The sequence below is a fragment of the Mesoplodon mirus genome (assembly GCF_964341445.2).
Source record: "Mesoplodon mirus genome assembly, chromosome: 1".
Taxonomy (NCBI): domain Eukaryota; kingdom Metazoa; phylum Chordata; class Mammalia; order Artiodactyla; family Ziphiidae; genus Mesoplodon; species Mesoplodon mirus.
Window position 1 is genome coordinate 59,124,110 of NC_138976.1, and position 22,308 is coordinate 59,146,417.

At 42.4% G+C, this 22,308-nt stretch overlaps 1 protein-coding gene across 3 annotated transcripts in view; it reads right to left on the bottom strand.

Moving 5' to 3' along the window:
- ADAMTSL1 (ADAMTS like 1) overlaps nucleotides 1-22,308 on the bottom strand; it is a 473,180-nt gene that overhangs the window by 101,334 nt on the left and 349,538 nt on the right. For all 3 annotated transcript variants that reach the window (XM_082612434.1, XM_082612433.1, XM_082612435.1), the window contains one exon: nucleotides 5,208-5,336. In XM_082612434.1, coding sequence (XP_082468560.1) covers nucleotides 5,208-5,336 — 129 coding nt within the window. The remainder of the gene's footprint in view (nucleotides 1-5,207; nucleotides 5,337-22,308) is intronic.

Genomic DNA, 22,308 nt, shown 5'->3' on the forward strand with positions numbered 1-22,308 from the left:
GCGCCTTAAGCAGAGAATGACACCAAAAGGTACTTTGGAATGACAGCCAGTCCTGCCATGACTGGTTCTGTCATATTACAAACAAAGTTGGAACAAGGGGAGAAGAAAAATAAACGATGCACCAGAGATCTCTTTTTTCTTTTTCTCTCAAGAGATGACAATGATGCTTCAGAAAATATCACCAGCCAGAGTCCCTGGAAAAGGTACTAGATATATATACCTAACAATGATGTTTAGAATACCTAGACATTGGGAATGCACCAAGGTCAGGAGCTATACAAAAATATCCTGAACACATTAGATGGAGAAAGAACATTTACTGAGTATTTGCTATCAGCCAAACATTTAATAAACATATTCACTCATTTTTCACAAAGGTCCTGCGAAGCATTGTTACTAACTCCATTTTACTGATGAGGAAATTGGACCCGAAGAGGTTATGAAATCTGCCTAAAATGACATTAGTTTGGACTCCTGAATGATTACATGGGGACAGAGTCCCTGTACCTCCTCTCTACCTCATGGTCAATCAGTGACCTACAAATGGCAGGTGGGGATCCAAACTCAGATACATTTAACGCTAGGGATCCCCTTCCTAACAAGTACAGGACACCACCTGCCATTATACCAGGCTGCTTCCTTAGAAAAGGTCTGAATTGCAGCACTATTATTTCTGGTATCAAATCCTTAAATATTTCCTACTTTTGGGATTAACCTTTCTGCTGTAATTGTAACACCAAGATTATTGTTAAGAGAGAACTTTCTAGAATCCATTTGTGCTGGCTTTGCTAGTGCTCCTTAGTCAGGTTGTGGAAGTTTTTTTTTTTCCCCAACCCTGTTTTGACGTGACAGCACATTCTACAGAAAGAAATGTCTGAAAAATGACAAAAAATATACTCCACCACAGAACAAAGTCCAAAGCTATGCTGTTGACAAGTTAGTTGGATAGGCTCCACACTCTCCCTGGTATGATTTGTGTCCAAAAAAGGAAGGAAAAGGACCTGCATTTACTTTTCCCCCTTTGTGGCATATCTTATCAATAACACAGTGCTCTCCCTGCTGCTTGAAAGGATCAGTAAATGAGTGTAGTCATAATGGGATGTAACTTGATATGATTATGAGGATTAGTGTCTTTAATCTCCACTGAGCTGCCAGGTAGGGTGATGTATAATCATCTTTTTTTAAATCCCAGACAGGATATTCTTGTTAACTAGACCACTTGTTACACTTCGAACGCTGCTTGCACCATGGCGACTTGTCAACATCTTGAGGTGGGGCATCCACTGAAAGGTACACCTTGACATGATAAGTTCTAGAAGTTTCTTTGATGGCTTGGTGCAAGACAAGGAAAGGGTACAGTAACTTAAATGTCAGCCTTGGCAATTATTCTAAAGAACCATGTAAGTCTGGAAAGGTTTTCAGCCTTCCACATTTCTTCACACTGACTGTGGCAGACACTGATAGCTGTTTCTTCTTTTTCCTGGGTACCCAGCCTGGCTGTATTTCCCAAGAGCCCTTGTAGCTGTGAGTAGCCATGTGACTAAGAAGGAATGTGAGAAGTAGTAATGTGTGCTACTTCCAGATGTCACCCTTAAAATCTTCTCAACCATCGTCTACACTTTGTTTTTCCCCTCTTCTGGTTGACAGGATAGAGAGAACCTCTGGGGAGACCTTGGAAGGCATGTATTCAAGATAACATAGCCACCAGTGTTCTGTGATGCTGAAGGACTGTGGGGGGCAGATCCCCTCCAGCTGACCAGGACCACTCTTTGGACTCCTAGGTAGGCAGTAATAAACTTCTATTGTGTTTGAGTCATTACACATTTGGGAGTATACTTGTTACCAAAGTCTAGCCTTCCCTAGCTAATACACTGCCTATCATTGACTCCTCAACTATTTATTTCTACATGACCAGTCCTTACAATTTTATATCCTAAGTCTGCAAAAGCTACCCTTGTTCCAAATTGTACCATAATCTAGGAAAGCATATAAGATCTAGCCCTTGCCTACTATTCCCCACCTCCCAGCCACATGTCACATTACTTTCTTCTCTGCTCTCCATCCTACAGACACACTGGCCACATTTCACTCCTTCAGATGCAACACACTCTTTCTACCTCAGGCACATCCTGTTCCCAATGACTGAAACACTCCCTCCTCCTCCAACCCTTTATCTCCTACTCAGTTTTCTGAATTTTCTTAAATAGAGAACAAGTTTGGGAGTGGTATTAAGGGATTGGATCACTTTTCAAGAAAAAGCCTCATCATACTCATTGCTTAATGCTTTTTATGCTTAAGAGTTGGGAAGAATTTGTGAGGCTGAATTTTACATGTTGAAAGCACATGTATGCAAAATGTTATTTAATGAAAAACTGCTAACAACTCAAACATGTAAGGACATGAGTTATTATAGGTAAATTATGTAATATTCTTAAAATACACTATTATATAGCCATTAAAATTATGTCACAAGAGAGCCATAAAAGCTACTTGTAGTATTAAAGTAAAACTAGTTTTTTCTGCCATTTAGCATTATAGCTGTCGGTATTTTGACTGGAGACTCAGCTCAAGAATGATTTCTTTGTCCAGTAAATTCACAGACCAACAGTTTAATCAAAAGCAGGCTCTTTCCCATCTACATTGAATAAAAATCTTACTTAACAAAAGGCATAATGGCAGAGACACACATTTTAGTTAACCATGATTAATACAAATGGCCCTATGAATAAACATAAAAGCAAAGAACATAATGTACATGGCCAGGCAAAAACCAGACCTCACAACCTAGGATTTCACCATCAGGTTACCAAGAGTGAGTCTCTGGATGAAGTCGGGAGACATGGCCTTAGGTGGCATGGAAGAGTTGACCAAAGCTGGTTTGACTGTCTTGGGTTCCCCATGATAAATACTTCTCCACCTAGATTCTGGTTCTCTCAGTCTCCCTCAAATGCCCAATTCCTTGCTTTGCTGCCCTTTGCTTCCCATTCTTTTAGTCCTACCAATCCCAGCACTCAAGAGGAGACCCAACATGGTCCATCATATCTCCAGTTGGTGTTCCATCTCCAAGGCCCATGTTCCTAGTGATCACATGAGGGGTGATGGTCCTGCACAAAGGACCCTGCCTCTACCACCAGTCTGTGTATAGAGGGGAAACTCATTCATGGGAAGCCCTGTCAGAGATTTTGTCCTACTCCCAATTTCAGAGTATAGGGCCTGAAGGGATTTAGTTCCAGAAGCTTTCACTGATGAGGTTGGATGCACAGGCCAAGGGAAGCTTTACCAAGAAGAAGCTAACGCATGATGACAGAGAGAGATTTATATTTTTGGGTTCCTGGAGCTACCAGAACATTTCAGAGAAAACACCAGACCTGGCTGTTCTTTGGAAACAACATGCTCTAGATGAAGATTCTCCTCCTACTTCTTTTAAAATGGGCTCTCTCTGGCCTTATTAATCACAAGTGGAGGTAAATCTTCCAATGTTGGGGCTGAGATCTGAGATGAAGAAACCCCCAGAGCAGGGGGTGCCAATGCCTGTCCTTTTTGCAGACAGGGTATGACTGGGGAACCGTGGTTTGGGTGCCGCAGGAAGGTATATCTGATGAGGACAGCAATCAGGGGACTGTGGCTGAGCACAAGAGCCATCCATTTTTTCTTTGCACTGTGGGTGTGAAAACCCTTAGGGTAGACAGGCTAGCAGTTCACAGGAAGGGAGAATTGGTAGCTGAGCTTTGTTCCAGTCTATGTGGGTGTTTTTTATTTTTTAATTGATGGTAGATGCCTTTATAAAGAGCATACTACAGGGCCTCCCTGGTGGCGCAGTGGTTGAGAGTCCGCCTGCCGATGCAGGGGATACGGGTTCGTGCCCCGGTCTGGGAGGATCCCATATGCCGCGGAGCGGCTGGGCCCGTGAGCCATGGCCGCTGGGCCTGCGCATCCGGAGCCTGTGCTCCGCAACGGGAGAGGCCACAACAGTGAGAGGCCCGCATACCGCAAAAAGGAAAAAAAAAAAAAAAAAAAAAAAAAAAAAAAAAAGAGCATACTACAATCTCCTCTGGTCCACTACTCCTCCACTTCCCTGTGACTTTTTGGTCCCTTTAGGCCTCTGAGTTTGCAAGGCCTACCCAAGGGCAATGTCTATATCACACTCCTAATAGCATTGGCTGTTTTCATTAATGACTCCTACCCACTTCTGATGTGAGTAAGCTCCAGGTTCCTGTTGGTCTTACCCCTGCCATCCACTCCCGAGCTTTCCACCACCACTACCCTGAGTTCAGGTCCCAGCACCTCTGCTCTAAACTACTATGATGGCTTCTTTTTTTTTTTTTGGATATAAATTTATTTATTTACTTATTTTGGCTGTGTTGGGTCTTTGTTGCTGTGCACGGGTTTTATCTAGTTGCGGCGAGCAGGGGCTACTCTTTGTTGCAGTGCACGGGCTTCTCATTGCGGTGGCTTCTCTTGCTGCAGAGCACGGGCTCTAGGCGCACGGGCTTCAGTAGTTGTGGCACACGGGCTCAGTAGCTGTGGCGCACGGGCTTAGTTGCTCCGCGGCATGTGGGATCTTCCTGGACCGGGGCTCGAACCCGTGTCCCCTGCATTGGCAGGCGGACTCTTAACCACTGTGCCACCAGGGAAGCCCTACTATGATGGCTTCTTAACTGGACTCTCTGTCCCTGTATTTCTTTTCTTCAATCCATTTTATGCACTGCATGGCCCCTTAATGTCACTTTCAATCTGCCTTTGTCTGAACTCCTCATCCAAGCGTTCAAAGTCTCCCACGGCAGAGGTGCAACCCACATTACTAAAGTTTAAGCCCCACCACCCTATCTATGTACTCTGGGCTCTGGCCAGACCAAAGCACACGCTGTTCCCCTGAAGTCCTGCAGCTTCCCTACTTCCATGAATTTTCTCACACTCTGTCATCACCCTGGAACACCCTCTGCCCCCATCTTTGCATGCTCACATTCTACCAGTATGCAAGACAGAGATAAAAACCACCTCTTCTCCCTTCATCTGTTCCAGTTTTCCTCCTCTCAACTTCCGGTAGCACTTTCCACTTTCGGAGTGACTGAGGTTCATGCTTGAGTTTTCCTACGAGCCCCAAATCCCTGAGAGTAGAATGTGTACTTATCTTTTCAGCCCCCAACCTAGCACAGGGCTCCATTAATATTTGAACAAATGAATTAACATATGAATGCATTTCTCACCTGCAACTTGGCAGTTAATAGTCACATTCACGCCTCCAACTGTTTTGACGGTGCCTCCTACATCAACGGTGATCGCGGGTTCCTCCGTGTTGATCACAGTCCCTCGGGATGTTTTCACTAGTGGCTTTCCTGAGGGTGAGAAGGAGCGTGACATTTTATTAGATGGTGGCTTTGGGTATTCCCTTGAAACACGAGATGACCAACAATGAACAAGGGACATACCCAGGCTTTTTCCACTGACCGTGTTTTCCTTTGAAAAAACTCTAACTGTATACTATAAAAACCATCCGTCCACGCACCTACCTGTCTATAGCTACCATAGAATTGTCACAAAAAGAAACTGAGGAGAGAACATGGTATCCAACAAGTTGGGATGATTTGTGCATCTTATCATTAAACTAACAAATGATCCAATACATTCTGTTTTTATGGGCTTAAATTTTTATTTTGAGATAGTTGTAGATTTACATGCAGTTATAAGAAATAACACAGAGCAATTCTGTGTACTCTCTACCCAGTTTCCCCCAACGGTAATATCTTACAAAACTAGAGTACAATGTCATGACTAGAACACTGACATTGATGATGTTAAGCTACAGAACAACATTTCCATCACTGCAAGGATCCCTTATGCTGCCCCCAGCCCTGCCTTAATCCTCTGGCAACCATTAATCTGTTCTCCATTTCTTATAATTTTGGCATTTCAAGAATGTTATATAAATGGAATCATACGGTATGTAACTTTTTTTGATGGGCTTTTTTTCACTCAGAGTAATTCTCTGGAGATTCTTCCAGGTTTCACATGGTACCATGGTGGCATGTATCATGTACCATGTACATGTACCATGGTGGCATGCTCCCTTTTATTGCTGAGTAGTATTCCATGGTATGGATGTACCAAGTATGTTCAGCCATTCACATGTTGAAGGACATCTGGGTTTCCACATTTTGGCTATTCAAATAAAGCATCTATATACATTCCTGTACAAGTTTTTGTGTGAACATTTGTCTTCATTTTCTCTGGGATAAATGCCCAGGAGTGTAATTGCTAGGTCATATAGTAGATTTTTAAGGAACTGCTGAACTGTTTTCCAGAGTGGCTATATCATTTTACATTCCCACCAGTAATGTATGAGTAATTTAGTTTCTCTGCATCCTTGCTAGTATTTGACGTTATCATTAGTTTTAATTTTAGCCTTTCTGATAGGTGTGTAGTGACATCTCATTGTGGTTTTTTAAAATTTGCATTTCCCCAATGGCTAATGATATTGAACATCTTTTCATGTGCTTATTTTTCATCTTTATATCTTTGATGAAATGTCTCTTCATGTCCTTTAGCATTTTATAATTGGATTATTTTTTACTATTGAGTTCTGAGAGCTCTTTACATTCTAGATGTAAGTCATTTGTCAGATATGTGGTTTGTAATAAATTTCTCCCAGTCTATAGACTTTTTCCCCTATCTTCTTTAAAAACATTAAAAAAAAATTTATTTACTTTTAGCTGCATTGGGTCTTCGTTGCTGTGTGCAGGCTTTCTCTAGATGTGGCAAGCGGGGGCTACTCTTTGTTGCGGTGCGTGGGCTTCTCATTGTGGTGGCTTCTCTTGTTGCAGAGCACAGGCTCTAGGCACGCGGGCTTCAGTAGTTGTGGCGCACGGGCTTAGTTGCTCTGGGGCATGTGGGATCTTCCTGGACCAGGGATCGAACCTGTGTCCCCTGAATTGGCAGGCAGATTCTTATCCACTGTGCCACCAGGGAAGCCTGTGCGCCACCACGGAAGCCCTCCCCTATCTTCTTAACAGGATCTTCCACAGAGCAAAAGTTTTTAACTTTGATGAAGTCCAATTTATTGAGTTTTCCTTTCGTGGATCATGCTTTTAATGTTAAGTGTAAGATTTACCTAGACAAGATCCTAAAAATTTTTTCCCTAAAAGTTTCCTAGTTTTACATTTAAGTTTGTGATATATTTTGAGTTAATTTTCGTATAAGGTGTGAGACTTAGGTCAAAGTTTATTTGCTTTTTGCCTATGGATGTCCAGTTGCTCCACCACCATTAATTGAACAAGCTATCTTTCTTCCATGGAATTGCTTTTGTGTTTGTCAGCATCAGCTGAGTATATTTTTGAGGCTCTACTTCTGTGTTCTTGTTTCTGTTCCACTGATTTATGTGTCTATCTCTCTACCAATACCACACAGTCTTAATTATTGTAGTTATATAATTAATCTTGAAATTGATTCTTGAGTCTGATTCTTCCCACTTTATTATTCTTTGCTATGCTAGTTTCTTTGCCTTTCTACATAAATGTTAGAATAGTCTTGTCTACAACTATAAAATTTTGCTGGGATTCAGATAGGAAATATACAAACACGTATATCAAGTTAGAGAGAATTGACATCTTTACTGTGTTGAGTCTTCCAATCCATGAACATTGTATGTCTATTTATTTAGATCTCCTTTACTTTCTTTCATCAGAGTTTTGTAGTTTCCAGTGTACAAGTCCTGGACATAATTTGTTAGATTTATACCCAATTATTATTTTTTTAAGGGATGGTAAATGATATTGTATTTTCAATTTCAGTGTTCATGTGTTCATTGCTAGTATACAGAAACAGTTGTTTTGTATAGCGTGTGACCTTGCTAAACTTATATATTAGTTCTAGAACTTTGTTTTATAGATTCCTTGGTATTTTCTAAGTAGGTGATCATCTCTTCTGTGAACAGTTTTATTCCTTTCTTTTGATCTATATGCATTTTATTTCCTTTCCTTGGATTGTTTCACTGGATAGAACTTCCATCACTACATTGAACGAAAGTGTTAAAAGTAGGTTTTTAGTACGATGAGTGATTTTTCGGTTGAAACCTGGACATTTTCATATCATTTTTACAACTCTGGACCTTATTTAAATCTGTTTTAGCTGCTGTTCTCTGAAACCACTCAGGTCGGGGAGCAGAGAGATGCTACCTGGTTACTACTCAGTGGAAGTAGAAGTCCAGGTTCTCCACTTGGCTTCCATTTTGACCCACGTGGGGGGCTCCTCTTAACTGCTGGGCCTGGGTGGAGCTTCTTTTGCCCCCCTGCTCTCCACTGACCCTGCCGTGGGAGAAGCCTTGTTACTGCTGGTGATGAGTGAAAGTCCTAACTCTCCAGGGGGCTTTCTCTACCACCACCCCAGCGGGAAGAGGAAGAGGGACACTCCAGGATGAGGGTAGAAGTCTAGGATCCCCATGTGGTCTCCACATTGTGCCCCTGTGGGGATAAAATCCATCTTCTCTGACGCCACGTCCATGGGGGTGTTGGGGAACCATGTTTCAGTCTGACGAGGAGTCCACTCTTCCCATTCAGGCTTTGCTGGTGTGGGTGGTGTTTTGAGTAGAGCAGCATTTTCTAGTTTTCTGTCCTGCTAGGTTGCCCCTTTCCTGTTCCTTTGGGTAGAGGAAGCAGGCTTAAGCTGGGACATTTTTTTCTGTTTCTGTTGCATTTCCTGGCAGCCGCCTTCTTCAGCTCCAAGTTTGGGCTTTATGAGGCAAACAAACAAACAGCTCAGAAAACCCAATGAAGTCACAATTGTGTCATTCCTCAGTACCCAAGGTCCCTAGGCAGTCTGTTTTCTCCTCTCTCCTTTTCAGTCTTCTTATGTTTGTTTTATATACAATGTCTGGATTTTAGTTGCATTTACCAGGAGGAATAGGGAAAAAATACATCTATGGCATCTTCCCAGAAGTGGAAGTTCTGTGTACATTACACTTTAATAGACCTTTATCAGCTGGGGATAAAAATACAGCACTTCATGTACATGACCACAAAATACAATGAAAAGATTCATTTACTGAGCATCTTGGGGAAATAAGGGTCCACATGAGATCATTTTCATATACCCAAAGCTTAATTTTTTGTAGGCCAAATGGATTTAATTTAGTTTCAACCATTTTATAGGCAGGACAATCTACAATGGCATTCACACTTCTATGCCTTCATTAACTGTGAAGAAAACCCTATACTTCAATAAAAATTTAAAAAAAAAGAAAATTTCAGGTTGGAATTCTTATTTTAATGGTCAACTAAAAAACAAAACAAAAATAATTTAAGTTCACTTTAGATCACCTAGATAGTCACCTAGTGAGGTGAGTACTGCTGTGTGATGCCACGCCTATGTTTATGCTTCATTATAATCCCATTAACTAGTATTATTTTAATTAAGGAAGTCAACTAAGAAGAAAAAAAATAGAGATGCAGAGAGGGAGTGAAGTGATAAATTATGTATTTGTGCTAAGAGAATGCTAAAAAAGGTCATGGCACGCCTGACCAAAAAGCTTTTCACAATAGGCAAAACAAAAAAAAGAGAGGCTGAGCCATGATCACAGAGACTCTGCAGTGTGGGCAGAGCCTCAGACATCAGGCCCCTGTCCACCATGTCATCTCTGTGGGTCAGCATCAGCTAGCAGATTACATTCGTGTTGATTTCTGGAAATTGATAGGGTTTACAGATTACTCTTTCATTGAATCTGTAAATTGGTGTTAGAGTCGCATGAGAGCTATACATCAAAGGAGATTATGCTTAGTTTTATATCTGCATATATATAAGAAGAACAAGGAAATATAAACAAAAACAAGCTTTTCAATTTATCAGGCCCAATATAAGGAATCAAGTCTCTTCAACAAGGTCAGACACAGAAAAGAAAGCATTAAGAGAATGATTGATTGTTCATTTCCTTTAGACCTCATCATACCCTTGAGCTTTTGGATTATGGCTCCTGTTCAAGTGATATGGAACAGGAGATTCAGAGCCTCAGTGGTAAGCAAGGGGAGCCCTGGTACAAGGGTGAACCTAAGGTCCACTAACACTTGCATGTCAATATGCAGATGTGGAGGAGTGCCATCTTGTGTTGCCTTTAGAGCAGAGGCCTTCGACCAAACAGGCACTGTCCTGACCTGGAAGGACCAGTAGCTGGAGAGACAGGCAGGGAAAGATGAGCAGCCCTAGGAGCAAATCTTGGAAATACATTCCTGTGCACAGCCTGGGCTCTGGCTCACACCTCTTTTGCTCATGTGTGACTTTGGGTAAAATCAAAACCCAATGGGAAAAAATCTGAACATATGTGCTTGAAAAATATCTTTGGCCCAGTATAAAGGAGATGGAGAGAGGAGCCAGAGGAGATGAAGACTTGTTTTTTGAGTGCAGCCAAGAACAGAGAGCATTGTAAGTAACTTTTTCTCAGGGCCGAAGTCTAGGCCTCCGCTAACAGCAAATTTGTTTTCAACAGCACAATGCCTTCCATTTTAGAAGGATGGCAGAGATGGATCTGCTACCAACCAAATACTTTTCTTCTTCTTCCTAGGCACACAGTCAGGTCATCTACCAGCCTCTCTGTAGTTAGGGATGGGCAAGGCAGTGAATTGTAACAAATGAAATGGGAGCAGAAGTCAAGTGTACCACTTCTTGACCCAAACCACAAAAAACCTCTTGTGCAATCATTTGTTTTAGACGTTAGGTGAGTGAGAAAAATTCTATCATATTTTAACCACCATATATTTATGGTTTTGTTTGTGAGATAGGCAAACAGAAAAAAGTGCCAAACTAGCAAGGATGCTAATTAATCCATGTTTAATTAATATTTATTGACTCACTGAATGAATGAATCAAACAGGTCTTCTTTCAACTCTTCTAACATTATGAGTCACAAATGGCATTTGAAAATGGTTCTCTGTGATTCTTAGCCATCAAAAATAACAAGGATCTACTGTATAGCATAGGGAACTATATTCAATATCTTGTAATAACTTATAATGGAAGAGAATCTGAAAAAGAATACATACCTATGTATATATGTATAACTGAATCACTTTGCAGTATACCAAAAATACTGCAAATCAACTACACTTCAATAAAAAAATAAAAATTGGAGGGGGGGGATCAAGATGGCAGAGGAGGACATGGAACTCACCGACCCCAACAAGTACATCAAAAATACATCTACAAGTGGAACGACTCACACAGAACATCTACTGAACACTGGCAGAAGACCTCAGACTTCTGAAAGGGCAAGAAAACCTCCATGTAACCGGGTAGGACAAAAGAAAAAAGAAAAGGAATTGGGATGGGACTTGCACCCCAGGGAGGAAGCTGTGAGGAAAAAAGGTTTCTGCTCCCTGGGAAGTCGCCTCACTAGTGGGAAGATCAGCCTGGATGGAGGGGGAGCTTTGGAGGCTCAGAGGACAGTGCAGCAACTGGTTTGAGTTAGGCAAAACAGTGACCTGCACAGATGGTCGGTAACACCGCCCTGCGCTCCCCAGTCTCAGACGCTTGTCCACTGGTGCAGGGGGTGCTGGATGCTGGAGCTTGGGCTTTGGAGGTCAGATTCAGGGAGAGGACTGGGGTTGGCTGCACCGAGACAGCCTGAAGAGGCTGGAATGTGGCAACTGAGGGCATACTTGGAAGAAGCCTTGGCCCACCAGAGAGGCAAGGCACCATTGTTGGGGGGGCACAGGAGGAAAGGGGTGGGACCACCATAGGAGCTTCTTTCTATGTGCACACTCTCAGGCAACAGGACACAGCCTACATGACCTCTGGGGGCAGGCATGAGATGCTGTTGCTATCTTGGGCTCCAGAGGCGGGCACGGGCCGCCACCACCGCTAAGAGTCCCAGGAGTGTGTGCCCTGCTGCTGCTGCTGCTACAAGACCCGCGAGCAGGTGCCGAGTTCTGCCTCTGCTGTCCCAGGAGTGTGCGGGGCACTGCTGCCACTACGAGACCCACAAGTCAGTGCCAAGTTGTGGCCCTGCTCTCCCAGGAGTGCGTGAGCTGCTGCAGCCACTCTGACACCCACAAGCAGGTGCCAATCTCTGCCCATGCCATCCGGGAAGAGCACATGGGCTATGAGCAGATGGTAATCGCTGCCTCTGTTGCCACTGCCAAGAGACCTGGGAGCAGGTGCCAATAGCTACCCCAGCTGTCCCAGGGGTGTGCGGGCTGCTGGTGGCAGGAGACCCATGAGTGGGCACTGATCGCTGCCCCTACCATCTGAGCGTGCACAGGTGGCTGCACCTGTATGCCCCATATCAAGGGGATAACAGCCAGCACATGCTGAAGAAAGAGACACCAAGCATCCAAACTAAAAGTGGCCCCTCAATTCTGGACAAGATGGCGGAGTAGAAGGAATTGAGCTCACCCTCTCTCACGAAAACACCAAAATCACAACTAACTGCTGAACAACCACTGACAAAAAAGACTGGAACCTACCAAAAAAGATATTTTACAACCAAAGACAAAGTTGAAGCCACAAAGAGATGGTAGGAGGGGCACTTATCATGATACAATCAAATCCCATACATGCCAGGGTGCCGGAGGCAACCCACAAAATGGAAAATAATTACATTGCAGAGGTTCTCCCACATGAGTGAGAGTTCTGAGCTCCACATCAAGCTCCCCAGCCTGAGGGTATGGCATCAGGAGGAAAAGCCCTAAGGCATTTGGCTTTGAAGGCCAGTGGGGCTTGATTGCAGTAGGTCCACAGGAGAGGAGGAAAGAGAGACTCCACTCTTGGAGGGTGCACATAAGATTTCACGTGCACTGGGACCCAGCATAAAGCAGTGACTCCATAGGAGCCTGAGTTAAATCTACCGGCAGTCTTGGAGGGTCATCTGGGGAGGCAGAGGTCGGCTGTGCCTCACTGTGGGGGCAAAGACACTGATGGTGGAAGGCCCAGTGAATATTCATTGGTGTGAGCTCTCCTGGAGGTCACCATTTTGGCACTGAGATCTGACCCCAACAGCCTGCAGGCTCCAGTGCTGGGACGCCTTAGGCCAAGCAACCAACAAGGTGGGAACACGGCCCCAACCATCAGCAGACAGGGTGCCTAAAGTTGTCCTGAGCCACAGCCACTTCTAAACACACCCCTTGATGCAACACTGCACACCAGAGGGACAAGACCCAACTCCACCCACCAGTGGGTAGGCACCAGTCCCTCCCACCAGGAAGCCTGCATAAGCCCCTGGACAAATCTCACCTACTGGGGCCAGAAAACAGAAGCAAGAGGAACTACAACCCTGCAGCCTGCAAAAAGGAGACCACAAAAGCATAAAGTTAAACAAAATGAGATGGCAGAGAAATATGGTCTGGATGAAGGAACCAGATAAAAACCCAGAAGAACAACTAAGTGAATTGGAGACAGGCAATCTATCTGAAAAAGCATTCACAGTTATGATAGTAAAGATGATCCAAGATCTTGGGAAATGAATGGAGGCACAGACTGAGATGATACAAGATATGTTCAGCAAAGAGCTAGAAGACTTAAAGAATAAACAAACAGAGATGAACAATACAATAACTGAAATTAAAAGTATAATAGAAGGAATCAATAGCAGAATAAATGAGGCATAACAATTAAGTGACCTGGAAGACAGAGTGGTGGAAATCACTGCCATGGAACAGAATAAAGAAAATAGAATGAAAGAAATAAGGACAGTCTCAGGGACCACAGACACAACACTAAATGCAACAATGTTCACATTATAGGGGTCCCAAAAAATGAAGACAGAGAAAGGGCCTGAGAAAATATTTGAAGAGATTATAGTCAAAAACTTCCCTAACATGGGAAAGGAAACACTCAAGTCCAGGAAGCACAGAGAGTCCCATACAGGATAAACCCAAGGAGGAACATGCCAAGGCACATATTAACCAAACTAACAAAAATTAAAGACAGAGAAAATATTAAAAGCAACAAGGGAAAAGCAACAAATAACATACAAGGGAATCCCCAGAAGGACATCAGCTGATTTTTCAGTAGAAACTCTGCAGGCCAGAAAGGAGTGGCACCATATATTTAAAGTGATGAAAGGGGAGAACCTACAACCAAGAGTATTCTACCCTGCAAGGCTCTTATTCAGATTCGACGGAGAAATGAAACGCATTACAGACAAGCAAAAGCTAAGAGAACTCAGGACCACCAGACCAGCTTTACAACAAATGCTAAAGGAACTTCTCTAAGCAGAAAAGAAAAGGACACAACTAGAAACAAGAAAATTACGAATGGTAAAGCTCGCCAGTAAAGGCAAACATACAATAGAGGGAGGAAATTATTTACACACAAATATGATATCAGAACCAGCAATTGTGAGAAGAGGAAAGTATAAACACAGGATATTGGAAATGCATTTTAAATGAAGAGACCAGTAACTTAAAACAATCTTGTATAAATATAGACTGCTATATCAAAACCTCATGGTAAACACAAACCAAAAACCTACAATAGATACACAGAAAAAAAGAGAGAAACAATCCAAATAAAACACTAAAGATAGTCATCAAATCACAAGAGAAGAAAACCAAAGAGAAAGGAAAGAAAAAAGACCTGCAAAACCAAAATCAAAACAATTAACATAATGGCAATATGAACGTACATATTGATAATTACCTTAAGTGTAAATGGATTAAATGTTCCAACCAAAAGACATAGACTGGCTGAATGGTTACAAAAACAATATCCACATACATGTTTCTACAAGAGAGCCACTTCAGATCTAGGGACACATACAGACTGAAAGTGAGGGAATGGAAAAAGTTATTCCATGCAAATGGAAATCAAATGAAAGCAGGAGTAGCAATACTCATAACAGGAAAAATAGACTATAAAATAAAGACTGTTACAAGAGACAAAAAAGGAGAAATGTCTATTTGGATTCACCTTCTAAAGTAATAAAAATAAGAGCAAAAATAAACAAATGGGACCTAATTAAACATAAAAGCTTTTTCAGAGCAAAGGAAACCATAAACAAAACAAAAAGACAACCCAGAATGGGAGAAAATATCAATATTGGCAAATGATGCAACCAACAAGTGATTAATCTCTAAAATATACAAAGAGCTCACACAGCTCTATATCAAAAAAAACCCCATCAAAAAATGGAAAGAAGATATAAACAGACATTTTTCCAAAGAACACATACAAATGGCCCAAAAGCCTATGAAAAGATGCACAACATCACTAATTATCAGAAAAATTCAAATCAAAACTACAATGAGGTATCAAATCACACCAGTCAGAATGGTCATCATCAAAAAGTCTACAAACACTAAATGCTGGAGAGGGTGTGGAGAAAAGGAAACCTTCCTACAAGTTGGTGGGAACGTAAATTGGTATAGCCGCTACAGAGAACAATAGGGAGGTTCCTAAAAAACTAAAAACAGAACTACCATATAATCCAGCAATCCCACTCCTGGGCATGTATCAGGAGAAAACCGTAATTTGAAAAGCTACATGCACCCCAATGTTCACTGCAGCATTATTTACAATAGCCAAAACATGGAAGCAACCTAAATGTCCATCGACAGAGGAATGGATAAAGAAGACATGGTAGCTGGAGGAACCAAGATGGCGGAGTAGAAGGACATGCTCTCACTCCCTCTTGTGAGGACACCAGAATCACAATGAGTTGCTGGACAATCATTGACAGGAAGACACTGGAACTCACAAAAAAAGATACCCCACATCCAAAGACAAAGGAGAAGCCACAATGAGAGGGCAGGACGGGGGCAATTACAGTAAAATCAAATCCCATAACTGCTGGTTCGGTGACTCACAGACTGGAGAACACTTATACCACAGAAGTCCACCCACTGGAGTGAAGGTTATGAGCCCCACGTCAGGCTTCCCAACCTGGGGGTCCGGCAACGCGAGGAGGAATTCCTAGAGAATCAGACTTTGAAGGCAAGTGGGATTTGATTGCAGGACTTCGACAGGACTGGGGGAAACAGAGAATCTACCCTTGGAGGGCACACACAAAGTAGTGTGTGCATGGGGACCCAGGGGAAGGAGAAGTGACCCCAGGGGAGACAGAACCAGACCTACCTGCTAGTGTTGTAGGGTCTCCTACAGAGGTGGGGCGGTGGCTGTGGCTCACCATGGGGACAAGGACACTGGCAGCAGAAGTTCTGGGAAGTACTGACTGGCAGGAGCCCTCCTGGAGTCTGTCATTAGCCCCACCAAAGAGCCCAGGTAGGCTCCAGTGTTGGGTTGCCGCAGGCCAAACAACCAACAGGGAGGGTACCCAGCCCCACCCATCAGCAGTCAAGCGGATTAAACTTTACTGAGCTCTGCCCACCAGAGCAACAGTCAGCTCTACCCACCACCAGTCCCTCCCATCAGGAAACTTGCACAAGCCTCTTAGATAGCCTCATCTATCAGAGAGCAGACAGCAGAAGCAAGAAGAACTACAATCCTGCAGCCTGTGGAACAAAAACCACATTCACAGAAGGACAGACAAGATGAAAAGGCAGTGAGCTATGTACCAGAAGAAGGAACAGGATAAAACCCCAGAAAAACAACTAAATGAAGTGGAGATAGGCAACCTTCCAGAAAAAGAATTCAGAATAATGATAATGAAGATGATCCAGGACCTCAGAAAAAGAATGGAGGCAAAGATCGAGAAGATGCAAGAAATGTTTAACAAAGACCTAGACGAATTAAAGAACAAACAAACAGAGATGAACAAAACAATAACTGAAATGAAAACTACACTAGAAGGAAACAATAGCAGAATAACTGAGGCAGAAGAACGGATAAGTAACCTGCATGACAGAAAGGGGGAATTCACTGCTGCAGAACAGAATAAAGAAAAAGGAATGAAAAGAAATGAAGACAGCCTAAGAGACCTCTGGAACAACATTAAATTCAACAACATTCGCATTATAGGGGTCCCAGAGGGAGAAGAGAGAGAGAAAGGACCAGAGAAAATATTTCAAGAGATTATAGTCAAAAACTTCCCTAACATGGGAAAGGAAATAGCCACCCAAGTCCAGGAAGCGCAGTGAGTCCCATACAGGATAAACCCAAGGAGAAACACACCGAGACACATAGTAATCAAATTGGCAAAAATTAAAGACAAAGAAAAATTTTTGAAAGCAGCAAGGGAAAAATGACAAATAACATACAAGGGAACTCCCATAAGGTTAACAGCTGATTTCTCAGCAGAAACTCTTCAATCCAGAGGGAGTGGCATGATATACTTAAAGTGATGAAAGGGAAGAACCTACATCCAAGAGTACTCCATCCGGCAAAGATCTCATTCAGATTCAATGGAGAAATCAAAAGCTTTACAGACAAGCAAAAGCGAAGAGAATTCAGCACCACCAAACCAGCCCTACAACAAAAGCGAAAGGAACTTCTCTAAGTGGGAAACACAAGAGAAGGAAAGGACCTACGAAACAAACCCAAAACAATTAAGAAAATGGTCATAGGAACATACATATCGATAATTACCTTAAACGTGAATGGATTAAATGCTCCAACCAAAAGACACATGCTTGCTGAATGGATACAAAAACAAGACCCGTATATATGCTGTCTACAAGAGACCCACTTCAGACCTACGGACACATACAGACTGAAAGTTAGGGGATGGAAAAAGATATTCCATGCAAATGGAAATCAAAAGAAAGCTGGAGTACCAATACTCATTTCAGATAAAATAGACTTTAAAATAAAGACTATTACAAGAGACAAAGAAGCACACTACATAATGATCAAGGGATCAATCCAAGAAGAAGATATAACAATTATAAATATATATGTACCCAACATAGGAGCACCTCAATACATAAGGCAACTGCTAACAGCTATAAAAGAGGAAATCAACAGTAACACAATAATAGTGGGGGACTTTAACACATCACTTACACCAATGGACAGATCATCCAAAATGAAAACAAATGAGGAAACAGAAGCTTTAAATGACACAATAGACCAGATAGATTTAATTGATATTTATAGGACATTCCATCCAAAAACAGCAGATTACACTTTCTTCTCAAGTGTGCACGGAACATTCTCCAGGATAGATCACATCCTGGGTCACAAATCAAGCCTCAGTAAATTTAGGAAAATTGAAATCATATCAAGCATCTTTTCTGACTACAATGCTAAGAGATTAGAAATGAATTACAGGGAAAAAAACGTAAGAAAAACACAAACAGATGGAGGCTAAACAATACGTTACTAAATCACCAAGAGATCACTGAAGAAATCAAAGAGGAAATCAAAAAATACCTAGAGACAAATGACAATGAAAACATGACAATCCACAATCTATGGGCGATCCCGAGGATGGCAGAAGAGTAAGACGCGTAGATCACCTTCCTCCCCACAGATACATCAGAAATACATCTACGTGTGGAACTGCTCCTATAGAACACCTACTGAACGCTGGCAGAAGACCTCAGACCTCCCAAAAGGCAAGAAACTCCCCACGTATCTGGGTAGGGCAAAAGAAAAAAGAAAAAACAGAGACAAAAGAATAGGGACAGGACCTGCACCAGTGAGAGGGAGCTGTGAAGGAGGAAAGGTGTCCACACACTAGGAAGGCCCTTCACGGGCAGAGACTGCAGGTGGTGGAGGGGGAAGCTTCTAGCCATGGAGGAGAGCACAGAAACAGGGGTGCAGAGGGCAAAGCGGAGAGATTCCCGCACAGAGGATCGGTGCTGGCCAGCACTCACCAGCCGGAGAGGCTTGTCTGCTCACCCGCCGGGGCGGGCAGGGGCTAGGAGCTGAGGCTCAGGCTTCGGAGGTCGGATCCCAGGGAGAGGACTGGGGTTGGCAGTGTGAACACAGCCTGAAGGGGCTAGTGCACCACAGCTAGCCGGGAGGGAGTCTGGGAAAAAGTCTGGAGCTGCCGAAGAGGCAAGAGACTCTTTCTTGCCTCTGTTTCCTGGTGTGCGAGGAGAGGGGATTAAGAGCGCCACTTAAAGGAGCCCCAGAGATGGGCACGAGCTGTGGCTATCAGCGCTGACCCCAGAGACGGGCATGGGATGCTAAGGCCACTGCTGAAACCACCAAGAAGCCTGTGTGCGAGCACAGGTCATTATCCACACCGCCCCTCCCCAGAGCCTGTGCAGCCCACCACTGCCAGGGTCCTGTGATCCAGGGACAACTTCACCGGGAGAATGCATGGTGAGCCTCAGCCTGTTGCAACGTCACGATGGCCTCTGCCCCCACAGGCTTGCCCTGCATCCGCACCCCTCCTTCCTCCCGGCTTGAGTGAGGCAGAGCCCCCGAATCAGCTGCTCCTTTAACCCCGTCCTGTCTGAGTGAAGAACAAACGCGCTCAGGCGACCTACATGCAGAGGCGGGTCCAAATCCAAAGCTGAAACCCGGGACTGTGCGAACAGAGAAGAGAAAGGGAAATTTCTCCCAGCAGCCTCAGGAGCAGCGGATTAAATCTCCACAATCAACTTGATGTACCCTGCACCTGTGGAATACCTGAATAGACAACAAATCATCCCAAATTGAGGAGGTGGACATTGGGAGCAAAGATATATATATTTGTTCTCCATTTTCTCTTTTTGTGAGTGTGTATGCTTCTCTGTGTGATTTTGTCTGTATAGCTTTCCTTTTACCATTTGTCCTAGGGTTCTGTACATCCGTTTTTTATTTATTTTTTTTACTTTTCAAAAATTTTTTCTCAATTATTTTTTATTTTAATAACTTTATCTTATTTTATTTTACTTTATCTTTCTTTCTTTCCTTCCTTCCTCCCTCCCTCCCTCCCGCTCTCCCTCTCTCTTTCTTTCTTTCTTTCTCTCTTTCTTTCTACTTCTCCATTTTATTCTGAGCCGTGTGGATGAAATGCTCTTGGTGCTCCAGCCAGGGGTCAGTGCTGTGCCTCTGAGGTGGGAGAGCCAACTTCAAGACACTAGTCCATAAGAGACCTCTCAGCTCCATGTAATATCAAACAGCGAAAATCTCCCGGAGATCTCCATCTCAACGCAAAGACCCAGCTTCACTCAACGACCAGCAAGCTACAGTGCTGGACACCCTATTCCAAACAACTAGAAAGGCAGGAACACAACCCCATCCATTAGCAAAGAGACTGCCTAAAATCATAATAAGGCCACAGACACCCCAAAACAAACCATCAGAGGTGGATCTGCCCACCAGAAAGATAAGATCCAGCCTCATCCACCAGAACACAGGCACTAGTCCCCTCCACCAGAAAGCCTACACAACCACTGAACCAACCTTAAACAGTAGGGACAGACAACAAAAACAACGGGAGCTACGAAGCTGCAGCCTGTGAAAAGGACACACCAAACACAGTAAATTAAGCAAAATGAGAAGACAGAAAAACACACAGCAGATGAAAGAGCAAGGTAAAAACCCACCAGACCTAACAAATGAAGAGGAAACAGTCAGTCTACCTGAAAAAGAGTTCAGAATAATGATAGTAAAGATGATCCAAAATCTTAGAAACAGAATAGAGAAAATACAAGAAATGTTTAACAACCTACTAGAAGAACTAAAGAGCAAACAAACAATGATGAACAACACAATAAATGAAATTAAAAATTCTCTAGAAGGGATCAATAGCAGAATAACTGAGGCAGAAGATCGGATAAATGACCTGTAAGATAAAATAGTGGAAATAACTACTGCAGAACAGAATAAAGAAAAAAGAATGAAAAGAACCGAGGACAGTCTCAGAGACCTATGGGACAACATTAAATGCACCAACATTTGAATTATAGGGGCCCCAGAAGAAGAAGGGAAAAAGAAAGGGACTGAGAAAATATTTGAAGAGATTATAGTTGAAAACTTCCCTAATATGGGAAAGGAAATAGTTAATCAAGTCCAGGAAGCACAGAGAGTCCCATACTGGATAAATCCAAGGAGAAACATGTCAAGACACATATTAATCAAACTATCAAAAATTAAATACAAAGAAAACATATTAAAAGCAGCAAGGGAAAAACAACAAATAACACACAAGGGAATCCCCATCAGGTTAACAGCTGATCTCTCAGCAGAAACTCTGTAAACCAGAAGGGACTGGCAGGACATATTTAAAGTGATGAAGGAGAAAAACCTACAACCAAGATTACTCTAGCCACAAGGATCTCATTCAGATTTGATGGAGAAATTAAAACCTTTACAGACAAGCAAAAGCTGAGAGAGTTCAGCACCACCAAACCAGCTTTACAACAAATGCTAAAGGAACTTCTCTAGGCAAGAAACACAACAGAAGGAAAAGACCTACAATAACAAACCCAAAACAATTAAGAAAATGGGAATAGGAACATACATATCGATAATTACCTTAAATGTAAATGGACTAAATGCTCCAACCAAAAGACATAGACAGGCTGAATGGATACAAAAACAAGACCCATATATATGCTGTCTACAAGAGACCTACTTCAGACCTAGGGAAACATACAGACTGAAAGTGATGGGATAGAAAAAGATATTCCATGCAAATGGAAATCAAAAGAAAGCTGGAGTAGCAATTCTCATATCAGACAAATAGACTTTATAATAAAGACTATTACAGGAGACAAAGAAGGCCACTATATAATGATCAAGGGATCAATCCAAGAAGAAGATATAACAATTGTAAATATCTATGCACCCAACATAGGTGCACCTCAATACACAAGGTAAATACTAACAGCCATAAAAGGGAAAATCGATAGTAACACAATCGTAGTAGGGGACTTTAACACCCAACTTTCACCAATGGGCAGATCATCCAAAATGAAAATAAATAAGTAAACACAAGCTTTAAATGATACATTAAACAAGATGGACTTAATTGATATTTATAGGACATTCCATCCAAAAACAACAGAATACACTTTCTTCTCAAGTGCTCATGGAACATTCTCCAGGACAGATCATATCTTGGGTCACAAATCAAGCCTTGGTAAATTTAACAAAATTGAAATCATATCAAATATCTTTTCCAACCACAATGCTATGAGACTGTATATCAATTACAGGAAAAAGTCTGTAAAAAATACAAACACATGGAGGTTAAACAATACACTACTGAATAACCAAGAGATCACTGTAGAAATCAAAAAAGAAATAAAAAAATACCTAGAAACAAATGACAATGAAAGCACGATGACACAAAACCTATGGGATGCAGCAAAAGCAGTTCTAAGTGGGAAGTTTATAGGAATACAATCCTACCTTAAGAAACAAGAAACATCTCAAATGAACAACCTAACCTTACACCTAAAGCAATTAGAGAAAGAAGAACAAAAAAACTCCAAAGTTAGCAGGAGGAAAGAAATCATAAAGATCAGACCAGAAATAAATGAAAAAGAA